General features: G+C 43.5%; 1 protein-coding gene across 3 annotated transcripts in view; it reads right to left on the bottom strand.

Annotated features, from left to right (window-relative positions):
- NEK10 (NIMA related kinase 10) overlaps nt 1–18553 on the bottom strand; it is a 179862-nt gene that overhangs the window by 128436 nt on the left and 32873 nt on the right. For all 3 annotated transcript variants that reach the window (XM_045199917.3, XM_045199916.3, XM_024565856.4), the window contains exons 6-11: nt 15284–15368; nt 7910–7951; nt 6434–6512; nt 5212–5279; nt 2930–3009; nt 1069–1155 (exon numbers count right to left, since the gene is read on the bottom strand). In XM_045199917.3, coding sequence (XP_045055852.2) covers nt 1069–1155; nt 2930–3009; nt 5212–5279; nt 6434–6512; nt 7910–7951; nt 15284–15368 — 441 coding nt within the window. The remainder of the gene's footprint in view (nt 1–1068; nt 1156–2929; nt 3010–5211; nt 5280–6433; nt 6513–7909; nt 7952–15283; nt 15369–18553) is intronic.

Below are 18553 nucleotides of genomic sequence, written 5' to 3' on the forward strand. Positions count from 1 at the left end.
TTAGCTGTATTTTTAATGTATCATTAACTGTCTAGCCTAGGTTTCCCTCCTGCACTCTTTGCTCCAGCTGAGCTCAACCACGCAAGACCCTCTAACACATACCATTTCGTGCGGGATTATATTCTGTTTTCACTGGCTCTCTCCCTCTGCTGGATAACTCCTCCTTCCTTCAGGAAACTTGGCATGCCCCCTCAGGGGCTCTGCTCCATGCCCCAGAGTACCCTGCGCACCCACTGATCGCACCATTCGCACCGCTGTGCTGGAACCACTGACTTGTGAGTCTGCCCCTCTCCTACGCTAGACACTCGTATCTTACTCACCTTTGGTTTGCCAGCACTTGCGCTGAGGCTGTTTGTTGGATGAATGGGTGCGATGGCCAAGTGTAGTAGTACAGTTTGCAAAAGAATGTTCAAATGGGTTTAAAGAAGAATCCAGAGGGACTTACAATGAATTAAGTGTCTTAGTGTCATTACTTAACTTTCTGTTGTATACTTTGCCTCTTTAGGAAATTATTTACTCAACTAATAGCAAATGATATTGGCTGCAACTATAAAAACAAACAACTATCTGTATATAATAATTCTTTAGAATAATGTGTAGTTCAATAAAAATGATTTTATTTTACTCTAGGTTTTGAGTTATAAAAACAAAAGGTCATGAAATAAGCCAATACCTGTGTTAACTTGTTTAACTGGCCTTAAGCAAAATAGATTTTAGCAATTAATCATTTATTCAAAACATAATCTGAAATTACTAAAAATAGTGTCACCTCAGAGATTCTTTCCTTAAAGAGACAAAAGTAAATAAGTGCAATAAACAAAAATACTAAAGATGTGATCATAATATCTATACAATTTGATTCTATGCCCAGATCTAGAAGTAACACGGGACCAAAGAAAGATACATTGATATACCACCTTGCTCTACTTTCTTTCCATGAGCTTAAATAGAAAATAAATGCCAAGCTGACTCATGATATTCAGTTAACAACGTAAATAACATGACATAATAAAAAAATCACTGTCATCGAATACAAGACATTGTCTCTTTCCCTGTGAGCAATCCTACCTTTTGGAAAGCAAGTCATATTCATGTAAAATCATCAGCAAACTTTCTACAACGTTGAGCTCACTTATCTTCTCCCTACATTCTGGGCTACAAAGTGAAAACTGTTAGTAACTACTAAAAACAGAGCTACCATATTCACTTGTTTAATATCCTAGCTCTCACAGTATCTCAAGAGGAGAAACAGAATGCAGTGTAGCTCCATGGGGCAGAGCGGCATCGAAGTCCCACATTCAATAAACATTACCTGTCATACATTCGATTAACAGTATAATGATAACAGTACCCTTTCTGCAAAGGGAAGCATGCTGCTCACCGAGAAGGTAATGATCAGCGCTGTGCACAAGAGCTACAATACGTAAATGAGCTATGTGTCCTGTGACAGATGAACGGATAGAGCAAACGTGATATATACAATTGAATATTATTCAGCCATTAAAAAAAAAAACATGAAGGGCATTACACTACGTGAAACAACCCAGACAGGGAAAGGCAAATGCTATATGGTGTCACTTGTATGTGGAATCTAAAAACAACAGCAACACTGATTACACAGAAACAGAGAATAGAATAGTGGGTGGTTGCCAGGGCCTGGGAAGAGGAGGAAATGGGAAGACCCAGGTTAAAGTAAAGAGTCTAAACTTGCAGCTGTAAGATTGAATACTGAGGATGCAACGTACAGCATAGTGACTGTCGTTAGTAATACGGTGCTGTGTACTTGAACGCTGCTGAGAGCAGATCTGTGTTCTTGTCTCACACACACATGCAGAGTTAAACGTGTGAGGTGATGGATGTATTAATGATCTTGCTCTTGGCAATCATTCCACAATGTATACCAAGTCATCATGTTGTACACTTTGAACACATACAATTATGTTTGTCAATTATTTCCTACAGAGTTGGAGAAAAAATGCAAAAACAAAAAAGCAATGATCCACTTAAAAAAAACTCTTTTTTTTTAATTTTTATTGTTGTTCAATTACACTTGTCTGCATTTTCTCCCCATCCCTGCACCCAACCCCAGCCAAAACCCCTCCCTCCCCCATCTCCACCCTCCCCCTTGATTGTGTCCATGTGTCCTTTATAGTAGTTCCTGTAAACCCCTCTCCCCACTGTCCCCTCCCCACTCCCCTCTGGCTATAGTTAGATTGTTCTTAACTTCAATGGCTCTGGTTATATTTTGTTTGCTTTTTTCTCTTGTTGATTATGTTCCAGTTAAAGGTGAGATCATATGGTGTTTGTCCCTCACCGCCTGGCTTATTTCACTTAGCATAATGCTCTCCAGTTCCATCCATGCTGTTGCAAAGGGTATAAGCTCCTTCTTCCTCTCTGCTGCATAGAATTCCATTGTGTAAATATACCATGGTTTTTGGATCCACTCGTTTGCTGATGGGCACTTAGGTTTCTTCCATTAAAACTCTTTTATTTAAAGTAATCATGACATATATAAGAGGACAGGTTGTCCAGAATTTTAATGGTAAAAATGTCTGAAAATGTTTTATATGTTCAAATAAAACACACAGGTACACAAAAAAGAATGAAAAAAGAAGGCTGGGAAGATTCAATCGTCAAAGAAATATTGTGGTCATTCTGAAAGTAGAAGTAAATGAGGGTTGGATGAAAGATTAGGTAAATATTTCTAGTCAGAAAAAAAAGAAGAAAATTTTAAACCGTGATTCGCTTTTTCAACAACTTAAGTTTTAAAATGATGCTTTCCCATCCAGGATCCTCTTCAAGATATTAATGGTATGTCATGTTTATTTTTCTAAGTAGGTAACAAAGTAGAGAAATGAATCTATTTTACATCCCTGTCACCGAAACTGCTACAGTAGCAGAACTGAAAAGTATATCAAAAGGCACTTACCTTTCAGCTAAACTGGCCAGAGCCAGAAGGGTGCCCAACAGAACATTAGTATCTCGGGCCCCGAGCAAATTTACTAATGTCTGAAAAAATGAAGTAAAAGAGTTTAATTACATAAGTACCACAAGCTTCTTGAAACAATATACTGTTTCTCTGTAAAGATCATAGTGGTTTAACCTCAAAAGGACTTCTGTTAAACATTCACAAAATCCAGTTCTTTACAAAGGACAGGTGTTGCTCCCCTCTCTCCTTTGGAACTCTCAACACTAGCACCTTATAACCATTCCCTGCCCGGGGCAGAAGGAGAAAGGGCCCACGCTACATGGCCAGCCTCGTCCTCACACTTCCCTCTACTTCCCTGTGCCCAAGAGGTCTGCTCTGCCTCTTCCGGCCCCTCGCCAAGCAGAAGTGGGGAGACTAATGACATAAACACTGGTCATAATACCTAAGTACATATAACACCAGTCACTGGCAACACATGCTGAGTCAGGCGTTCTTAGGCACTTTCCAAATTATGAAACTATTTTCACCAAAATGTTGAACACTGTCATTTGCCCCCCAAACTAAGCAAGACATGGCATCACCACCAAGCACTCCGTTTGGCTCTCGGACCTCTGAATTAATGTTGAAAGAGCATCTGTCAGTGCTTCCAGACTTTATCCTAACCAACACGACTTAGCTGGAAGTCTTCTAGATCTTATCGGTTGACTTCTCTGAATTCCAATTAATGTAAGTTCATTTCTCTTCTCCCTACGTTTTTAGAACTCGGGGTCCCCCAAAAGTGCACACCCAAATGTATTCTAGGCCCGAGCTGCAGCAACTGCTGGATGAGTTTTGGGTTTCCATCATGAAGATTTTTCACCTTCATGGTTTCATGTATTTTTTTATGGAGCTGTCATGAGCGTTGTTTCTCTGATCCTTTCCTCTTTTTCACCTCTCACTTTTTCTTTCCTCCCTCTGTCTTCTAACTTAACGTTTTCCAAATCTCAGTCACTGATATCCTTATCACAATTTTTGCCACATCCACTTAACACCTCAATGCTACTCAAAAAATGTTTTTTCAATTTCTAAAAAAATAATATCATGAAATATATAGCTATCTAAATAAACAAATGTCAAGCTGCATATCAGCTAGAATCACCCCCTATACGATGAGCAGCATCTTGGGCAACCTTGCCCTAATAGATGCTGGAAGGTGGCTTCCTGGGTATGAGAGACCCACAGATTATTGAGACTTGGCTCTAGGCAGCTACCATCTAAACAGTTTTGCTATAAATATAAATTTAGTCTGTTTTGGTTAAATCTGCATTAACTATCTTGAAATGCACATTTGACCTGTGTGCTCATAATATTATGTCACCCGGTTCTAAGGTTGCACCATGTGAAATTGGCCCACGGACCAATGTCATATGGTTCAAGCCGACATAACCCTGGAACTCATTTTGTGAAATTAAGAAAAACACTTTTTTGAAATTGGAAGGTTCCAAACTGTATGAGATAGGTATTATTATTAACCCAAGTTTGAAGATGGGAAGTAAATAACTTCTGACATTTTAATAGAAATTCAATGACACAAAAACCATTTGTACCCAATGTTGCCCTTAGGGAAATCTCTCTTACATAAAGTAAGCTTGCACTCCAATCGTAAACATTATCCCTGGCCGGCTGGCTCCGTTGGTGGAGCACCATCCCATACACTGAAAGGTCACAGGTCTGACCCCTGGTGAGGGCACACCCCTCGGTTTCGAGGTCAGCACCCTGTTAGAGGGCGTGCAGGAGGCAACCTGTTGATGCATCCTCTCTCGCCCATGCTTCTCTCCCTCTTTCTCTCTCCCTCGTTGCCCCCTGCTAAACAGGCCCTTGGGTGAGGAATAAAGAAAAAATTAAACATTAAATTGTTTTTTTTAAGATAAGAGTTGTGATCTAAAACTCTTCTGGTGTTGTGTGGAATGTATTTATATGAGTAAATACACTGTATTGATGTATTTGTAAACACATCTAGGGTCAGTGTATGTATAGCCAGGGTTCTCCAAGCAACGCATAAATTATGCAATAAACTGGTATTAAATGACATGGGGAAAAATAGTTTCAGAAAACTCTATAATTGCTCCTTTGGCTGATAAAGAATAAAAAATGGTTAGTGGAGATTTACAACAGGAGGCAAGCTCAGCAGATGTGTGAATTGTAATTCCATGGGACTTGACCACACAGGCCCCAAACCCCGCCCAGCCTGTGAACCTTTGCCACCTGGAGCTTAACTGTTAACTCCTCCCAGGACCACTCACCTTGTGGGCTCCGCTTGCAGTGACCCATTCTCTTTGGTCTTTGACAGCAGCAAGTTTTTGAAAAATATCTATAAAGGAAGGAAGTAACTCAGAGTGACTCATAACTTAAAGAGGGCGGTACTCCTAGAACTTCAGGTCTGAAGTGTTGACGGGCGAGTTGAGAAAGGGCAAATGGGAAAAGGGATAACCCAGAAGGAACCATGGAGGGAGGAGGAACAGGGTTATTTGTTTTTGAACTCAAGAATCACCTCTCAAGTTCAGCTAGTATTTATTGTATAACACTACTATAATAATGAAATAAGGGAGATAGCAAAAAAGCGAATCTTTTCTTCCGTGTAAAGTTAAATGAGTTTCTTAACATCATTACAAGTTCAAAGTGAAAGATGTTTTTCAAAGATCCTCCCTATAGAGATTTCAGCTTTACAAAGAGGAGAGGGGAAGCCAGTGAATGGGGTGGACTGAGCAAGGTTTCCCAGCTGAGGGAAACAGTTGTTCTCAGAGGACCTTCCTGGTGCCTAGCGCTCGCCACCTACCCGTCTCTCCCTGGAACTGAGATTCAGCATGCTGTCCTATAAATGCACGGGGAACAGGTCTGTTCACAGAGAAAGGTGGCCAGGTGCCCCCCCACAGGAGGATGTCTCTGGCTCCTCAAACCTAAGAGAATGGGAGGTGGGGCTGGGAAGAGCCTCCTCCAAAGAGAGAAGATTGAGTGACCAGGGAATAGGTCACCCACACAGACCGATATTTTCACATTATTGTCATCGTGTTAGTGTTTTGTGTCATCGTATTAGGGTTTTGCTTTGTTTCGTTTTAATGTTCTGGACGTTCCAAATTGTTTGAGGTAGTTATCATCATTAACTCAACTTTACAAATGAAAACTGAATAGCCTCTGACATTTTAATAGGTACTAAAGGAGCCAAAAAATACGTTTACCAAAACCTGCTGTTATGGAAGTCTGTCCTGAATTAAATAAAGAAAGCCTGTGCTCAATGAAAATCTTCCTAAACTGGATATTGGGCTTTTCAAGGTAAGAGCTGTGACCTAAGTCTTCCTTCCAGGTATATTTTGGCACTGATTATACCAATTGGCATAGAGTATCAACACATAACTGTACATGGATACACTCATAAATATTCAAAGTATCCCTTTTCCTGCCACAAACACCGTATTACTTATTCTCGCAAGTCCAGAGACTCGGCTGTGTCCCTGCCACAGTGCTTACACGTCATGTTGACCAGCTTGTCCACACTATGCTGCTCTTCGCCATAGCCGAGGTACTCATTGGCCACAATCTCCATGTACTGCAGAAGAGACCAAACCAATAAGCAAGTCAAAGACCAGACCCGGAAAAGCACACAAGCAGGTGACTAGATTGTGCACTTCTGAAAATGACCTGTAGGTGGCGCAACAGATTCACCAAATAATAGTGCTCTGCACCTGGTTCACTCAAGTGCAAAAAGGTGGTTGAGTTTCTAACTCGTTGCCTTCTCTGGCATGCCCTGAAGTTGAGGGAGGGACCATGTAAAAACTGTATAAACTCTTACAAGTCCCCAAATAGTTTGTAAATAAATAAGTTTATAGTGTAATTTAGTCTGCACGTACAAGATACCAATAAGATGCGTAATATACAGTACATAGAATTTTATTTATTCATTGTAACTTCTTAGTAGAATTTTTATAACAAATATATTTCATTGATCTTAAATTTTATAATATCTTAAGTTATAGCTAACCAGCATACAAGCAGATAGTACAAATCAGAGCCAGATGGGCATGGGGTACTCTAATAATTCCTAACTACGGATAACTGATAAGAAATAGGTTCAGAAAAACACTTTAATTTCTGATGTTATAATGGAAGTTAAAGTGGACAAGAATATCATTCACAATATAATTTTATGAAAGACTATATCATTAAATGAGGAAAATCTCCAGCCAATTTTTTAAAATCTTAAAAATAAAAGCTAGATACATTGTGTCAGTTTCCCAAGAATGAAGATATAATAAAATAGATTTAACATTCAATTGCCATTAACCTCAATCTTCCTTTAACAGTTCGGAATGAGCTCGCAGGGCCACAGGCTTCTCGGGAAACCCATTTTTTCTGTGCACGCTATGGCTTTGAGGAGAACAGGCTGCTTAACTCAACACCACATTTTATCAAATCAATAAACTCAAGCACTTTATTGGCTTAGTATATGTATTCTCCTGCCTACTTTCCCTCAGCAGTAACCAAAGCAGAACAATGGACGAAGTTAAAAGCATTCCTCACATTGTCATTTACATGTTAAAAACTTGGTGAGAACAATAATTCTTTTTGTGTGCGAGAAAGTTGTGAACAGCTTCCTAACCCACGTTTTCTTCCATCTCTTGGCCAGTGCACAGCTGAGGACTCGGGCCTGTCAGCCAAGGTCTCTTTTCATTACTAATAAAGACTTGTGACCTTTTACAGCACCTTCTCCTTTCAACAGGCTGGGTAAAGTGAGCCCAGTTAGCCAAATAAAATGTCATGGGTCCCGCTCTGCTCTATGAGTGTCTTGCTTCACACTCACACCTCACACCCTGCTCCTCCCCTTGGTAGGCAGCCTCAGGTTAAAAAACAAGGCAGTCATCTTCTGTCACATGCCTACGTCACCCTTGCCCAGAGCCACAGCACCAAATGGACAGGCAAGACCATCGACCTCAAAAGGAGTCTTACCTGAGCTAGGTTTTCAATCCCACCCAAGGTATGGAGTATCGCCTAATAAATAAAAACAACAAACATACATAAACAATGAGGGTGGGGGGAAAAGTTACATGAACTTTTATTAAGTCATGACATTTAGATTATTTTAGGAAGATTCACATTCTAATATAAATATGGAAAACTTCAATGCTTGTCATCCACACTCCATTTAAGATAAACTGTTAATAAAAATGAAAGCTGGGTTCAGATTCAGAAACTGTAATTATGTGCAGAACTTCAGCCAAACTCCACGTCTTTCCACTTCCTCCCATCTCATCAAAAAATGTTAGAGCTGGAGACTGTTAGATATCATTCCCTTCAACCCCTTCATGTTGCAGATTAGGAAAACCAAGCCCCAGAAAGGTAAACCATTGTGCCTAAGTGCCAAGTCAAGACGAAAATCCAGAGTCACCAAATTCCTGGGACCTTCCCCTAGGCCTCTGCCTGGTGTGGTCCACAGACCAGCAGCATCGGCCTCACCTGGGAGCTGACCAGAAATGCGAAATGTCCAACTCACCCCAGACCTGCTGAATGACACCCAGAAACTCAACAGGACCCCTGGGAAATTCACACGCTCAGTAAGGTCTGAGAAGCAATGCTGTAATAGACTAGCGTGCGGCCTTCCCCGTAAACTGACTGGGCTAATGGTCTTCTTAAACCTGTGCTCTCCTAAACCAATGTAAGGATAATCTTTGCAAAGCGTCTCCTGATACAGGTCTTTAAGTCCAATTCCCAATAAGATGGCATTTTATTACACTTCTGAAGCTGCTCTAAAAGTGCTAATTGGGAAAGAGGAGGAATGGGAGGCTGGAGTCATGAAAAGGACTTGCTTGAAACTCTATGAATAGTAAATGCTCTCAGGTTATTTACACTGACATTTATTTTCAGGCCAACATATTTCTGGTGGCCCTAACCTGTTTAATTAAAGCTGTATTGACATCTCTCTTCTCACCTGACCTGCTCACAAGGAAGTTATTTGAAATACAAACGTCAGCCACCGTGGCAATTCTGGGAAGTGCCGGGAGTGAGTACGTGCGTGGGAGAGAGGGCAGCGCAGTCCCTCCAGGAAGCTGGCCGAGAGCAGGCTGGGGCAAGTGCTCCGGGCCTCCCGGGTCAAGGCTTCCTTATTCCGCGCGAAGTGAATTTGGAAACACTAAACATACTCAGGTTTAAATTAAGAATGAAGGGACATTTATAACTCAATTAAAAATAGTTCTGTGACTAGCTACTAACTTGAATTCTCACCCTTGCTACTCAATCTAGAAAAGCTATAATTAAAGAATATGAGTATTGTATACATTATTCCTACTTATGGCAAGATATTTTATACACCTAAAAGTAACATTTTAAAACTATTAATATTTATTCTACAAATATTTTTTCATTTCTGTTATGTAAAACACTTGTGTTAGGCTCTTAAATGGACACAGATATGCAGATGACCGCAGTGTATTAGGAAGCATAAGGTGTTGATAGATCTAGAAATAAGGTTAATTTAAGACAGCATTTGGTCAGTGTTTGGAGAACGTTGTACACGAAGTACTACGATACCCCAGGGAAGGGACACATCACACCCTGCTGAAAGGACCGAGGGAAACGTCATAAGGGTGATGGCCTCAGGTGGGCAGAGGAAGATGGGTAGACTTGCTGAGAAAAAGAGGGGGGAAGAGGGGAAGATAAAGGAGGTTCCAAGCAAAGAGGACAGTAAGCTCAGAGGTGCACAGAAGCGGTGCAGAAAGAACATCAAGTTGTTCTCCAACTCTGCAGAGCACTTCCATAACTGCATGGAGGGCGGCACTGGGAACAGTGTTAGAGAAGCAGGGTGGCATCACTTGGACTTGGCAGGACTTGGACACATGCCTGCATTTGGACTTGGTCGTGCAGACCGTGAAACCCAGTGAAAATGTGTGAACAAGAGACTGGTCGGAGTCAGCTGTAAAGACTTCCCTCTAGTCTTAGAATAAACTGGGGGTGCAAAGTGTCACCTGGAAGCCCACTTGGTTGGCACTGGCCATAGGAAGGCAGATGGAGACGCAGGGATAGGCTTTCAACTCAACAGGAAGACGCATTGGAAGACGGGGAGTAAAGTAGAAGACGTCACCATGTTTGAGCCTGGGTGACGGGAGACAGGGACTCGATTAGCAAACACAGGAAGGAGGGAAGAATAGATTAGGTCAGAGGAGAAGGCTCGATGTGGACCTGCAGTTTCTGATGGCATATGCAGGTGGGAAATAAAAGTACAACTGGCCGTGAAAACAGAGATGAGGGCAGAAGATTGAAATATGACATAAAGGAGACTTACATTTGACGCTTGGATGAGAAGACACTGAGGGGAAGGATAATGTTTAAATGATTGGTCATGGTCATGGTCATTTTTAAATGTTTACCTTGACAAGAACTGCATCTACCCCATCACATTAACAATACAGGACTAAGTCTGTGTTTCCCCCACTATGCTGTGGGAATGATCATTCCATTCTGCACAGTGGGTAGTATTAGGAATTCTACCCCCAAAAAAAGAAGAAGAAGCAGTTTCATGATCAAGTTCAAAGTAGCTTGGGAAATGCTAGGGGCTAAGTTAAACAGAGTTTAACACGGTACTTTATCATAGGACTCCTCAGAGCTTTTAGTTCTGCTGCGCATGCTCAGTCTCCAAGGGAAGAACTAGAGAGCAGCTTTTCCTCAACATCATTCATCCAAGCACAATTCTTTTCACAGAACACTTTTTAACTACCGTGACGCACAGCTTGAGAAGTGCTGTTATGAAATATAAGAAGGGTCAAGAGGCCCTGTCCCTCTCAGAGAATTCTGTTGCTATGTACTCAAGAATTTACCCCTCCTTTATGAAATAAACACTCTGCCACCTCTCCTGCTCCTATGGAGACAGGAGTTGGGCCAGGAGATTGCTCAGAGACCCACGGTCTTCCTTGTATTTCCTTTGGTTACACCAGTGGGATTGTTTAACCTGGCTGCATCAGCTGGAGAAAAGCAAGGCCACAGGGTATGCACATAGCCAGGCTGCGCAGGCTGGCTACTGAGCTAAAAGCAAGGATGCTGCATGCTTAGACTGCAGCAATGCCTCCTGCGTGCCCTTCCGGGCCTCAGCATTCTCTCCCTGGTCACAGGCCGCGAGGCCAGAGACGGCTCTGCGCTACTGAGCCTGATGGCCTGGGGGAAGCCCTGTAGTCAATCAGACCATCAGTTCAACACGCAGCATGTGAACAAGTGCCCTTGTTCTGCCTATTCCCTGGGTTTTTCCTTTAAAAAAAACCAAAACAGTAATATAATACAGATAATACGTAAGTCTAAAAGAATGGAGCACAGTGCACGCCAATATGGGTGTTGTTCGAACAACACACCACTGTTTTCACCACAGTCCACAACGTCGTTGCCGTCAGACGTGCACATCCTAAACCTCCCTGGCAGCTAAGTCAGCATTTAACACACTGCGGAGAGCCCCTGACACTGAACCATTAACGTGATCATTTTCTGCGGCCCACTTATCAGTGCCTCCACACTGTTACTCCTCCGGGACGATGGTAAGGCCCCTCTATGCACTGGCCTTTACTATCCACCCACGAGCAACGGCAACCACCCTGCCAGGGGGCCTGCGGAAGAACTGCAGAGGTCCACGAGAAAGTTACTGAGTAGTGTGCTACGGCAGTGGCTCTCCCACTCTTTGGTCTTTGTGCCCCTTTACACTCTTAAACATTATTCAGAACCCCAAAGAGCTTTTGTTTGTGTGCGCCATATCTATTTCTATTTCCCATATTAGCAATTGCAAGTGAGAAATTCTTAACACACAACAGTTCGCAGCACCCGCTCCATCTGCCATCAGAGCCCTGACGGATCACGCCCCCTGCCGGCGCTGGACCACTCCAGGGCTCACTGGTTAGACTGTGTGAGCACCGGGGCAAACACCACGCAAGCGTTGTTTGGAAGGAAGTTCTGATCCTGTGGCCCCCCTGAGAGGGATTCAGAGACCTGTAAGCAGTTAGTTCCCAGACCACACTCCGAGGACCATTTTGTTACTGTGTCACCGAGATGGCTGCCCAAATAGCCATGGAAACTTGGGGAGGATAGCTTTGTGAGCAAAGAACAGCAGCAGCAGCAAATAATAATAGTTGAACCCCAGTGCCAGGGAGAAGGGGAAGAAGAGGATAAAGAAAATGACTTTGAAAAAGTTAACATTTAGAAAAGCAGGATTTTAAAAAGGAGCAAGTGAATAATACAGAAAAACAAAAAAAAATCGCTGAGGAAGAGCTAGAGGTCATCGGGGTTGCTGCAGGGCAACAGAAAATGCGGTGAGAGGCTTGTGCGGCTACAGAGGCGGAGGGATGCAAGCGCCAAGATTAGGCCATTCAGCCACACTGTCTTCTTATTGGCTTCTAATGTAATTGCAGTTAGGCGCTTTTAAGATATTCTCTTTATCCTTGATGAATAATGTGCTATGGGTTCACTATGAGTCCAGCTGGGCATTTATCTTCCTGCTGCTTGGGACTCCAGCTACATCTGAAATCTCAGAATATATGTCTTCCTTTAATCACGGAAAACTCTAAGCAATTATGGCTTCGCTTTCATACAGTGTTTTCTTCCTGGAATCTCTATATAGCACACATGGAAGCCTCTGGAAGCAAGATTCAATGTACGAGCCACCAGCATGCAGCCTCTGGGTGGAGGAATGGTGACTGGGGCGTGGCACACCAGTGTCTCCAAACGGCTTCCAGAGAGAACCTTGTACACAGAATTCAACCTGCAAGTTACACAATACATCAGTCCAGACAGAAAGGAAGTGGGTGCAGGAGACATCTCCTCACCTTTCAAAAATGTAGTCGTGAAGGTAGGATAGAAGATGTGAAAGGATGTCTGGGTCAAGAAAAGGGTATTTTTATGATAAAGGAACATAAAAAAGGAGCCACTGACAACGTAACAAAGAGAACACATGAAAGGGTGAGCCTTGGCAAGAACCAGGGGATATTTCTTTCAAAACGAGAAGAGAAGTAAAGTTGCAGGATAATCCAAATATTTCAAGCAACAAAGAGGAGGAAATAAGAGAGCTCCCACTGGGATGTCTTCAGAGTTCCCTGTAAAACAGATGATGCACTTTGATGAGAACGACAGGTGCAGGAGGCGGGTTGGGTGTGAGAAGTGGAGAAGGCTTGGAACAGCCGCTGCGGATCCTGCGACACTGATTCCACAAGCGAAGAAAGGAATGCCAAGCTACGACAAAGGCTTGCTGAGATTCTCCGGCACAAACTGTCGTAAATCCCAGCCTGGCCTTGTGACTCTGGCCAAGAATTCTTGGCAACTTAAGATCTTAAATAACTGCCTGAGCACACGCTCTTCTTTGTGAAAAGAGTGGCAGCGGGAGATTCAGAGAGCATCCCCTTCTTTGGACAGACTGGCAATCAGCCGCAGATACGGTTTAATGTGTGTTTTGGTCACGTACTCCCATAAACAAAGAGCTTACTGAATTCTTTCCTTTGGAGAGCACTGCAATCAGCCCTGCTTCAATCCATCAAGAACCAGATTAAGAAAGGAGATTAGCAGAGCATGACATGACTGTCATCAATTTTCTGAACAAACAGATCATCTCTAAGGCAAATATTTTGCTAATTTCTGTATGTGAAATAAACTAGCTCTCCGCCCTCCTCCATGAGTATATACACAATGTTCTCATCTAAACCGAGACATGCTGGAGAATAAAAGAAGGTGCTATTAATAATTAAGTGGGAACAGTGAGCACAACTGGATATGACCCAGGCAGAGTGGAACATATGGCTCAGCCTTATTATATATGGCCCACACAAAATTGCTAATGGCAGCTCGGAAATGCATGGAACACACAGTACTGTATGTTTGGTCATGAGGGAAATGGACAACTCCCAGCAAACTGACCAACCAGGACAGAAAGCCATCAGACTGTGCCCTGAGTCCCATATTCAAATGATCGGGGTTAGCTAACCCATAATAGTGCAAAGCCAACCTAGAATACAGAGGGAAGAAGCAGGTGATTCTTCTAAAGGACAAATGTGGAGCCACCGTGACTCTGAGAAGACTCAAGTCAGAGCAGGCCCTGTGGCTGGCTAATGCCAAAACACTTTTTTGGTTTTCAAACCAAGTTTGGAACAGATGAACCAAAACATATTTGACTCAAATGATAATCCATCCATAGAATCAAATTCAAAATAATAAAAGATCTTCAGAGTGGCCTGAGCTTCCTGATAACTTATCAGGACAGGGCATAAAAGGAGACACTTCTTAGGGAAAAAAAATAATCTGTGAAGATTACCAAAGCATGTATAAGTAATTAGAATGATCTTTGGATATTCAAAAACAGCAAGCAGAAACAACAGTGATTAATGAGCAATCTTGAGGCCCTGGGGCAGTGGTTCTCAAACTGTGGTCCCCTGACTGGCAGCGGCAGCACCACTGGGGAACTGGTTAGCAGTGCAGACTATCAGGCCCTCCCCAGACCTGCTGAATCAGAAACTGCCATCTTTACGTCCCACATGTGCTTCTGATGCACAGAGAGTTGAAGGACTGCCCTTGATGGAAGCAGCTATCCAGCAGCTAGGATTAGAGGAGTAACTTCTGAAGTCTAGGTGAAGGGTTAGGTCAGCTTTTCTTTAGAGCCTTACTGCTAAAACACTAAGTTCTTGCTATTTATTTGTGGGCCATGGACCAGTAGTATCGACATCCCCTGGAAGCTTGTTAGATGTGCAGAATCTTGGGCCCCAGTGTACACTGGCTGAAGCAGAACCAGCATTTCCAAGATCCCCAGGTGATTCCTCTACACATTCAAGTTTGAGAGGCACTGAACATTCTACTAACCAGTGAGACCAGTGTGAGGCCCCTTGCTCACCTCTCACTCAGTGGCTTGGGCTCGATTTGGGGAAACACGTGGACTCTGGATCAGCTGCTAAAGCTGCAGGTCCTGCCTTTCCTATGGGCCACCTCTGTAGCTCCCTAAGGAGCCCCCAGTTGTCACTGCTGACTTTGACCTAGTGAGCTGCTTAGCCTTGAACATGGTTGAAGGTATGGCTAGATACATACCTCTCTGAACTGCCTGTGGTTTAAAATGCCAGGTAATAAAGAAAACATAGGCCAGTGTGTAATCCACTTCAATCTCATAGGTAATGTGGTAGAAATGTACAGATATTTTTTGTCCCATTAAATCACTTCTGTATCTTTTTAAATAGCAGATGAGATCTTTCCCAAATTTGGAAGCTATTGACTTGTGTAAGAGAAAATAGGTTAACACATCTGCTTCAAAGAAAAACCCGCATGTTTTTTTTCATCTTCATCACAAGTAAAAAAAAATCTGTGTTTTTTTTTTCAACCAACCTGGTAACATGGATCCCTCATTAGCAGTCTCAGACAGATTAACACTCTCAGGAAGTGAATAGACGGGGCTCGATTAACCCACTCTCTGAAAGAAGAAGACAGGAGAGAGCATGTTTGTTCACGTTTAAAGACCAACGTGCCAGTTCATGAACAACACAAGACTGTGAAGGAGAATAAGGAACGTACCAAGGAATAATGTTAGTTTACTTAAAATTTAGTCTTCGTGCCCCGGCTGGGGTGGCTCAGTGGATTGATTGCTGGCCTGCAAACCAAAGGGTCACTGGTTTGATTCCCAATCAGGGCACATGCCTGGGTTGTGGGCCAGGTCCCCAGTAGGGGGCAAGAGAGAGGCAACCACACATTGATGTTTCTCTTCCTCTTTCTCCCTCCCTTCTCTTTTCTCTAAACATAAATAAATAAAAATATTTTTTAAAAATCAATACTTAATCTTTAGTGGGAACTGCTATTTGGGACTTAAACACTTGACCCATTTTATTGCAAAACACATAAAAACCATTATCACTCTGAAGCAGAGACCCATAAAATTATGTGGTTTACAATGCCCTTACTGACTCCAGGCAGCCCCTGACCAAAAGAAATAGCTAGAAGTTCCTGTAATTAGGTTCAACTTAATAAGATGGGTGCCCTAATAACTTAGTATCCATTTGAAAAATAACACACATACACTAAAAGAAAAATGTTTGCTTTATTCTTAAATAACCACATTTACTTATCAGTGGGGTGTGTGCACACAGACACTGAGCAACCTCTCGAGCCTTGGAATCAGATTGGACAGCAGCAACTCTGTGTCCGCTTCCACCTGCTTTTTGCCACAGCAACCGTGGAAAACCCAGCATCAGTAAGACACACTGTCATGTCCAGGAAGTAGCACTGGCTTAGTGTGGAAGTCATAAACTATCTCGAGTACTTTGCACTGCAGCTGACAGATGCCATGTATCACTGTTCTCCTTGAAAATTTAAAACATCCCCTAACACCCCAGGGTGTTCCCTGAAGCCCCCCAGGGCACTTCAGTGGGGGGCACTTAGGTGCTTCCCATAGCAGCCCTCCGTGGCGTTTTAACACTGGAGCCTCCCAGAGAATTGGGAAGATGCTCCCTGAGGTGACATGAGACCAGTCGCATGCAGCTGTTCTAACCCAAGTGTATGCCGTGGTGCAGATGCCACCAACACGGCACAGGCTGGGCTCCTGAGGTGAGAAGCTAGGAAGCTGAGCAGTGGCAGGGACTGCAGCTTGCTACTGTGTGCACTGCCTGAGTCACCCCTGCAAGGTGGCCCCTGCCAGGTGACCCTTGTCTCACACTGCCCTCCAAGCTGGTCCAACAGTGGCACTTGGTGCAAATGTTAACAGAAACCTAAAATAAAAAGTATCGGCTATTCCATACTTAGCCAAGAAAACCTAAGGAAGGTAAAGGAAGCTGTTCCAGATTAGAATCCACAGAATTTCTCCCTCCCTCTCACACCTCCACAGCTGGGCTGGTTGTGCATCAGGCAAGGTTACTTTAAAGACCTGCCCCTCTGTCGACTGAAGCATTTACTAGAGCTGGATCTCAAGCCAACTCTCCCCTGACTTGCCCCCATCTTAATCCTTAATGGTAGAATTCACCTTCATCTTCTCTGCAGTCCTGAGAAATTCAGCTCTGCCCACAAACCTGCACATCCCAAACCTGAGTGCAGAAGTCCCGCCCTCCTCAAAGGCAGGACAGACATCTGTGATTCCTGTCACTACAGGGAGGTGTCCTTCCCCCACCCTATCTCACTGACACTCCACCACAAGCCACTCGCCATTCCTGCCATCTACTAAGACTTAGCTCGTGGGAAGGAGCTGGGTAAACATGCTTTTCCCACAGCCTTATATCACCAAGGATGCATGACTGTTCCCTACAGATCAGAGCCCGAGCAGAGGCCTGGCCTGGTGGGGAGAGGGTGGGCAAGCTGTCCCAAGAGCATTGCTGGCTGAGAATTATTCTTCCTGCCATCACCAAGGCTCCCAGCTGGAGCTGCCCACCACAGCTGCGGTCAACGCTACAACCCTTCTCCAGCCCAGGCAGGTGACAGTGACACCTTTCCTACGGAGGCAAACCCCTGTTTCTTCTAAAAATAAGGGCAGGACTCAACCTATCCCAGGGCTGCTAACCAGGCAGAACTATCCAAGCTCATGCTGGGAAGCTACACTACAGCTCATCCTGACTCCCCCGTGTTGGAAAAAATAATGCAGATCTGAAATCTTTGAATCTAAAACAATCACCTATGGGAACACCTGCAAGGATGTGGTTATTCTGAGGCTCCTGTTGCAGAGAGACTAGCTTTAGTCTTTATCAATAAGGAAATGGCACATGACTGCTTTCCCTTGCAGTGCTTGGTGAGCTAAAGATCACATGCAGCCTGGACTGCCCTGCGTAGATACATCCCACAGACCCGCCAGAAACAATGGTCAAGGTGCAACAGCTGCTGGCCACCTGACGAGGTGCAATGCTGATTGCCTTCCTTTACTTAAGGCACAGGGGGCAAACACTAGGCCCGCGGGCCGAATCCAGCCCTCCATCCTGTGTTATCCAGCCGGGTACCTTGTTTCTACCCGGGGGCAGCACAGAGCTCTCACTTAACTGTTAAGGAGTAGTCACATTCATACAGTCCTAAAATTACATTCAGCCCTTTGAAGGCAACCACGAGGCTGATGTGGCCCCCTGGTGAAAAGGAGTTTGACACCCCTGCTTTAAAGGAAAAGCCATGGACGGACCGAGAGATGATTCATGCTACAGACATGTGTACAGTTGGTGTTGTTCCTAACTGTATGCAATCTTTATGAGAAAAGTCCATGGCCTTTCCAATATTCTTTCATATCAGAATAAATATGAAACATTTTTTGTTTCCTGCCCCCTCTAGAAAAAAAAATCCACAATGGGTTTTAATTTTTTTTTAGCTATTAAAGAAGTGTAAATAAATGAAAAGTTCCAGAAAAGTCACAGAGTTGAAAGTTCTATTCCAAGCAAATGGCATTTTTTTTGCTTTGCAGTTTTGGGACCAAAGCCCATGCTATTAATATTTCTACATGACTCTGGCCTCCACTGCTGTAAATGTAAATAGAATTCCTGGTGTCTGAGTCCTCTAGCTTCTCCTCTCTGCGCACTGACCTCTGAGGGAGCAGTTGTCCCTTCCCTGGCTCCTAGCCCTTGACTCCCCACAAGAACGTGGCACCTCGCATGCAGCTCTGGTGTTCAAGGGGAATGGCGTGTTCTGTAAGACGATATA

The sequence above is a fragment of the Desmodus rotundus genome, chromosome 8 (assembly GCF_022682495.2).
Source record: "Desmodus rotundus isolate HL8 chromosome 8, HLdesRot8A.1, whole genome shotgun sequence".
Classification (NCBI taxonomy): domain Eukaryota; kingdom Metazoa; phylum Chordata; class Mammalia; order Chiroptera; family Phyllostomidae; genus Desmodus; species Desmodus rotundus.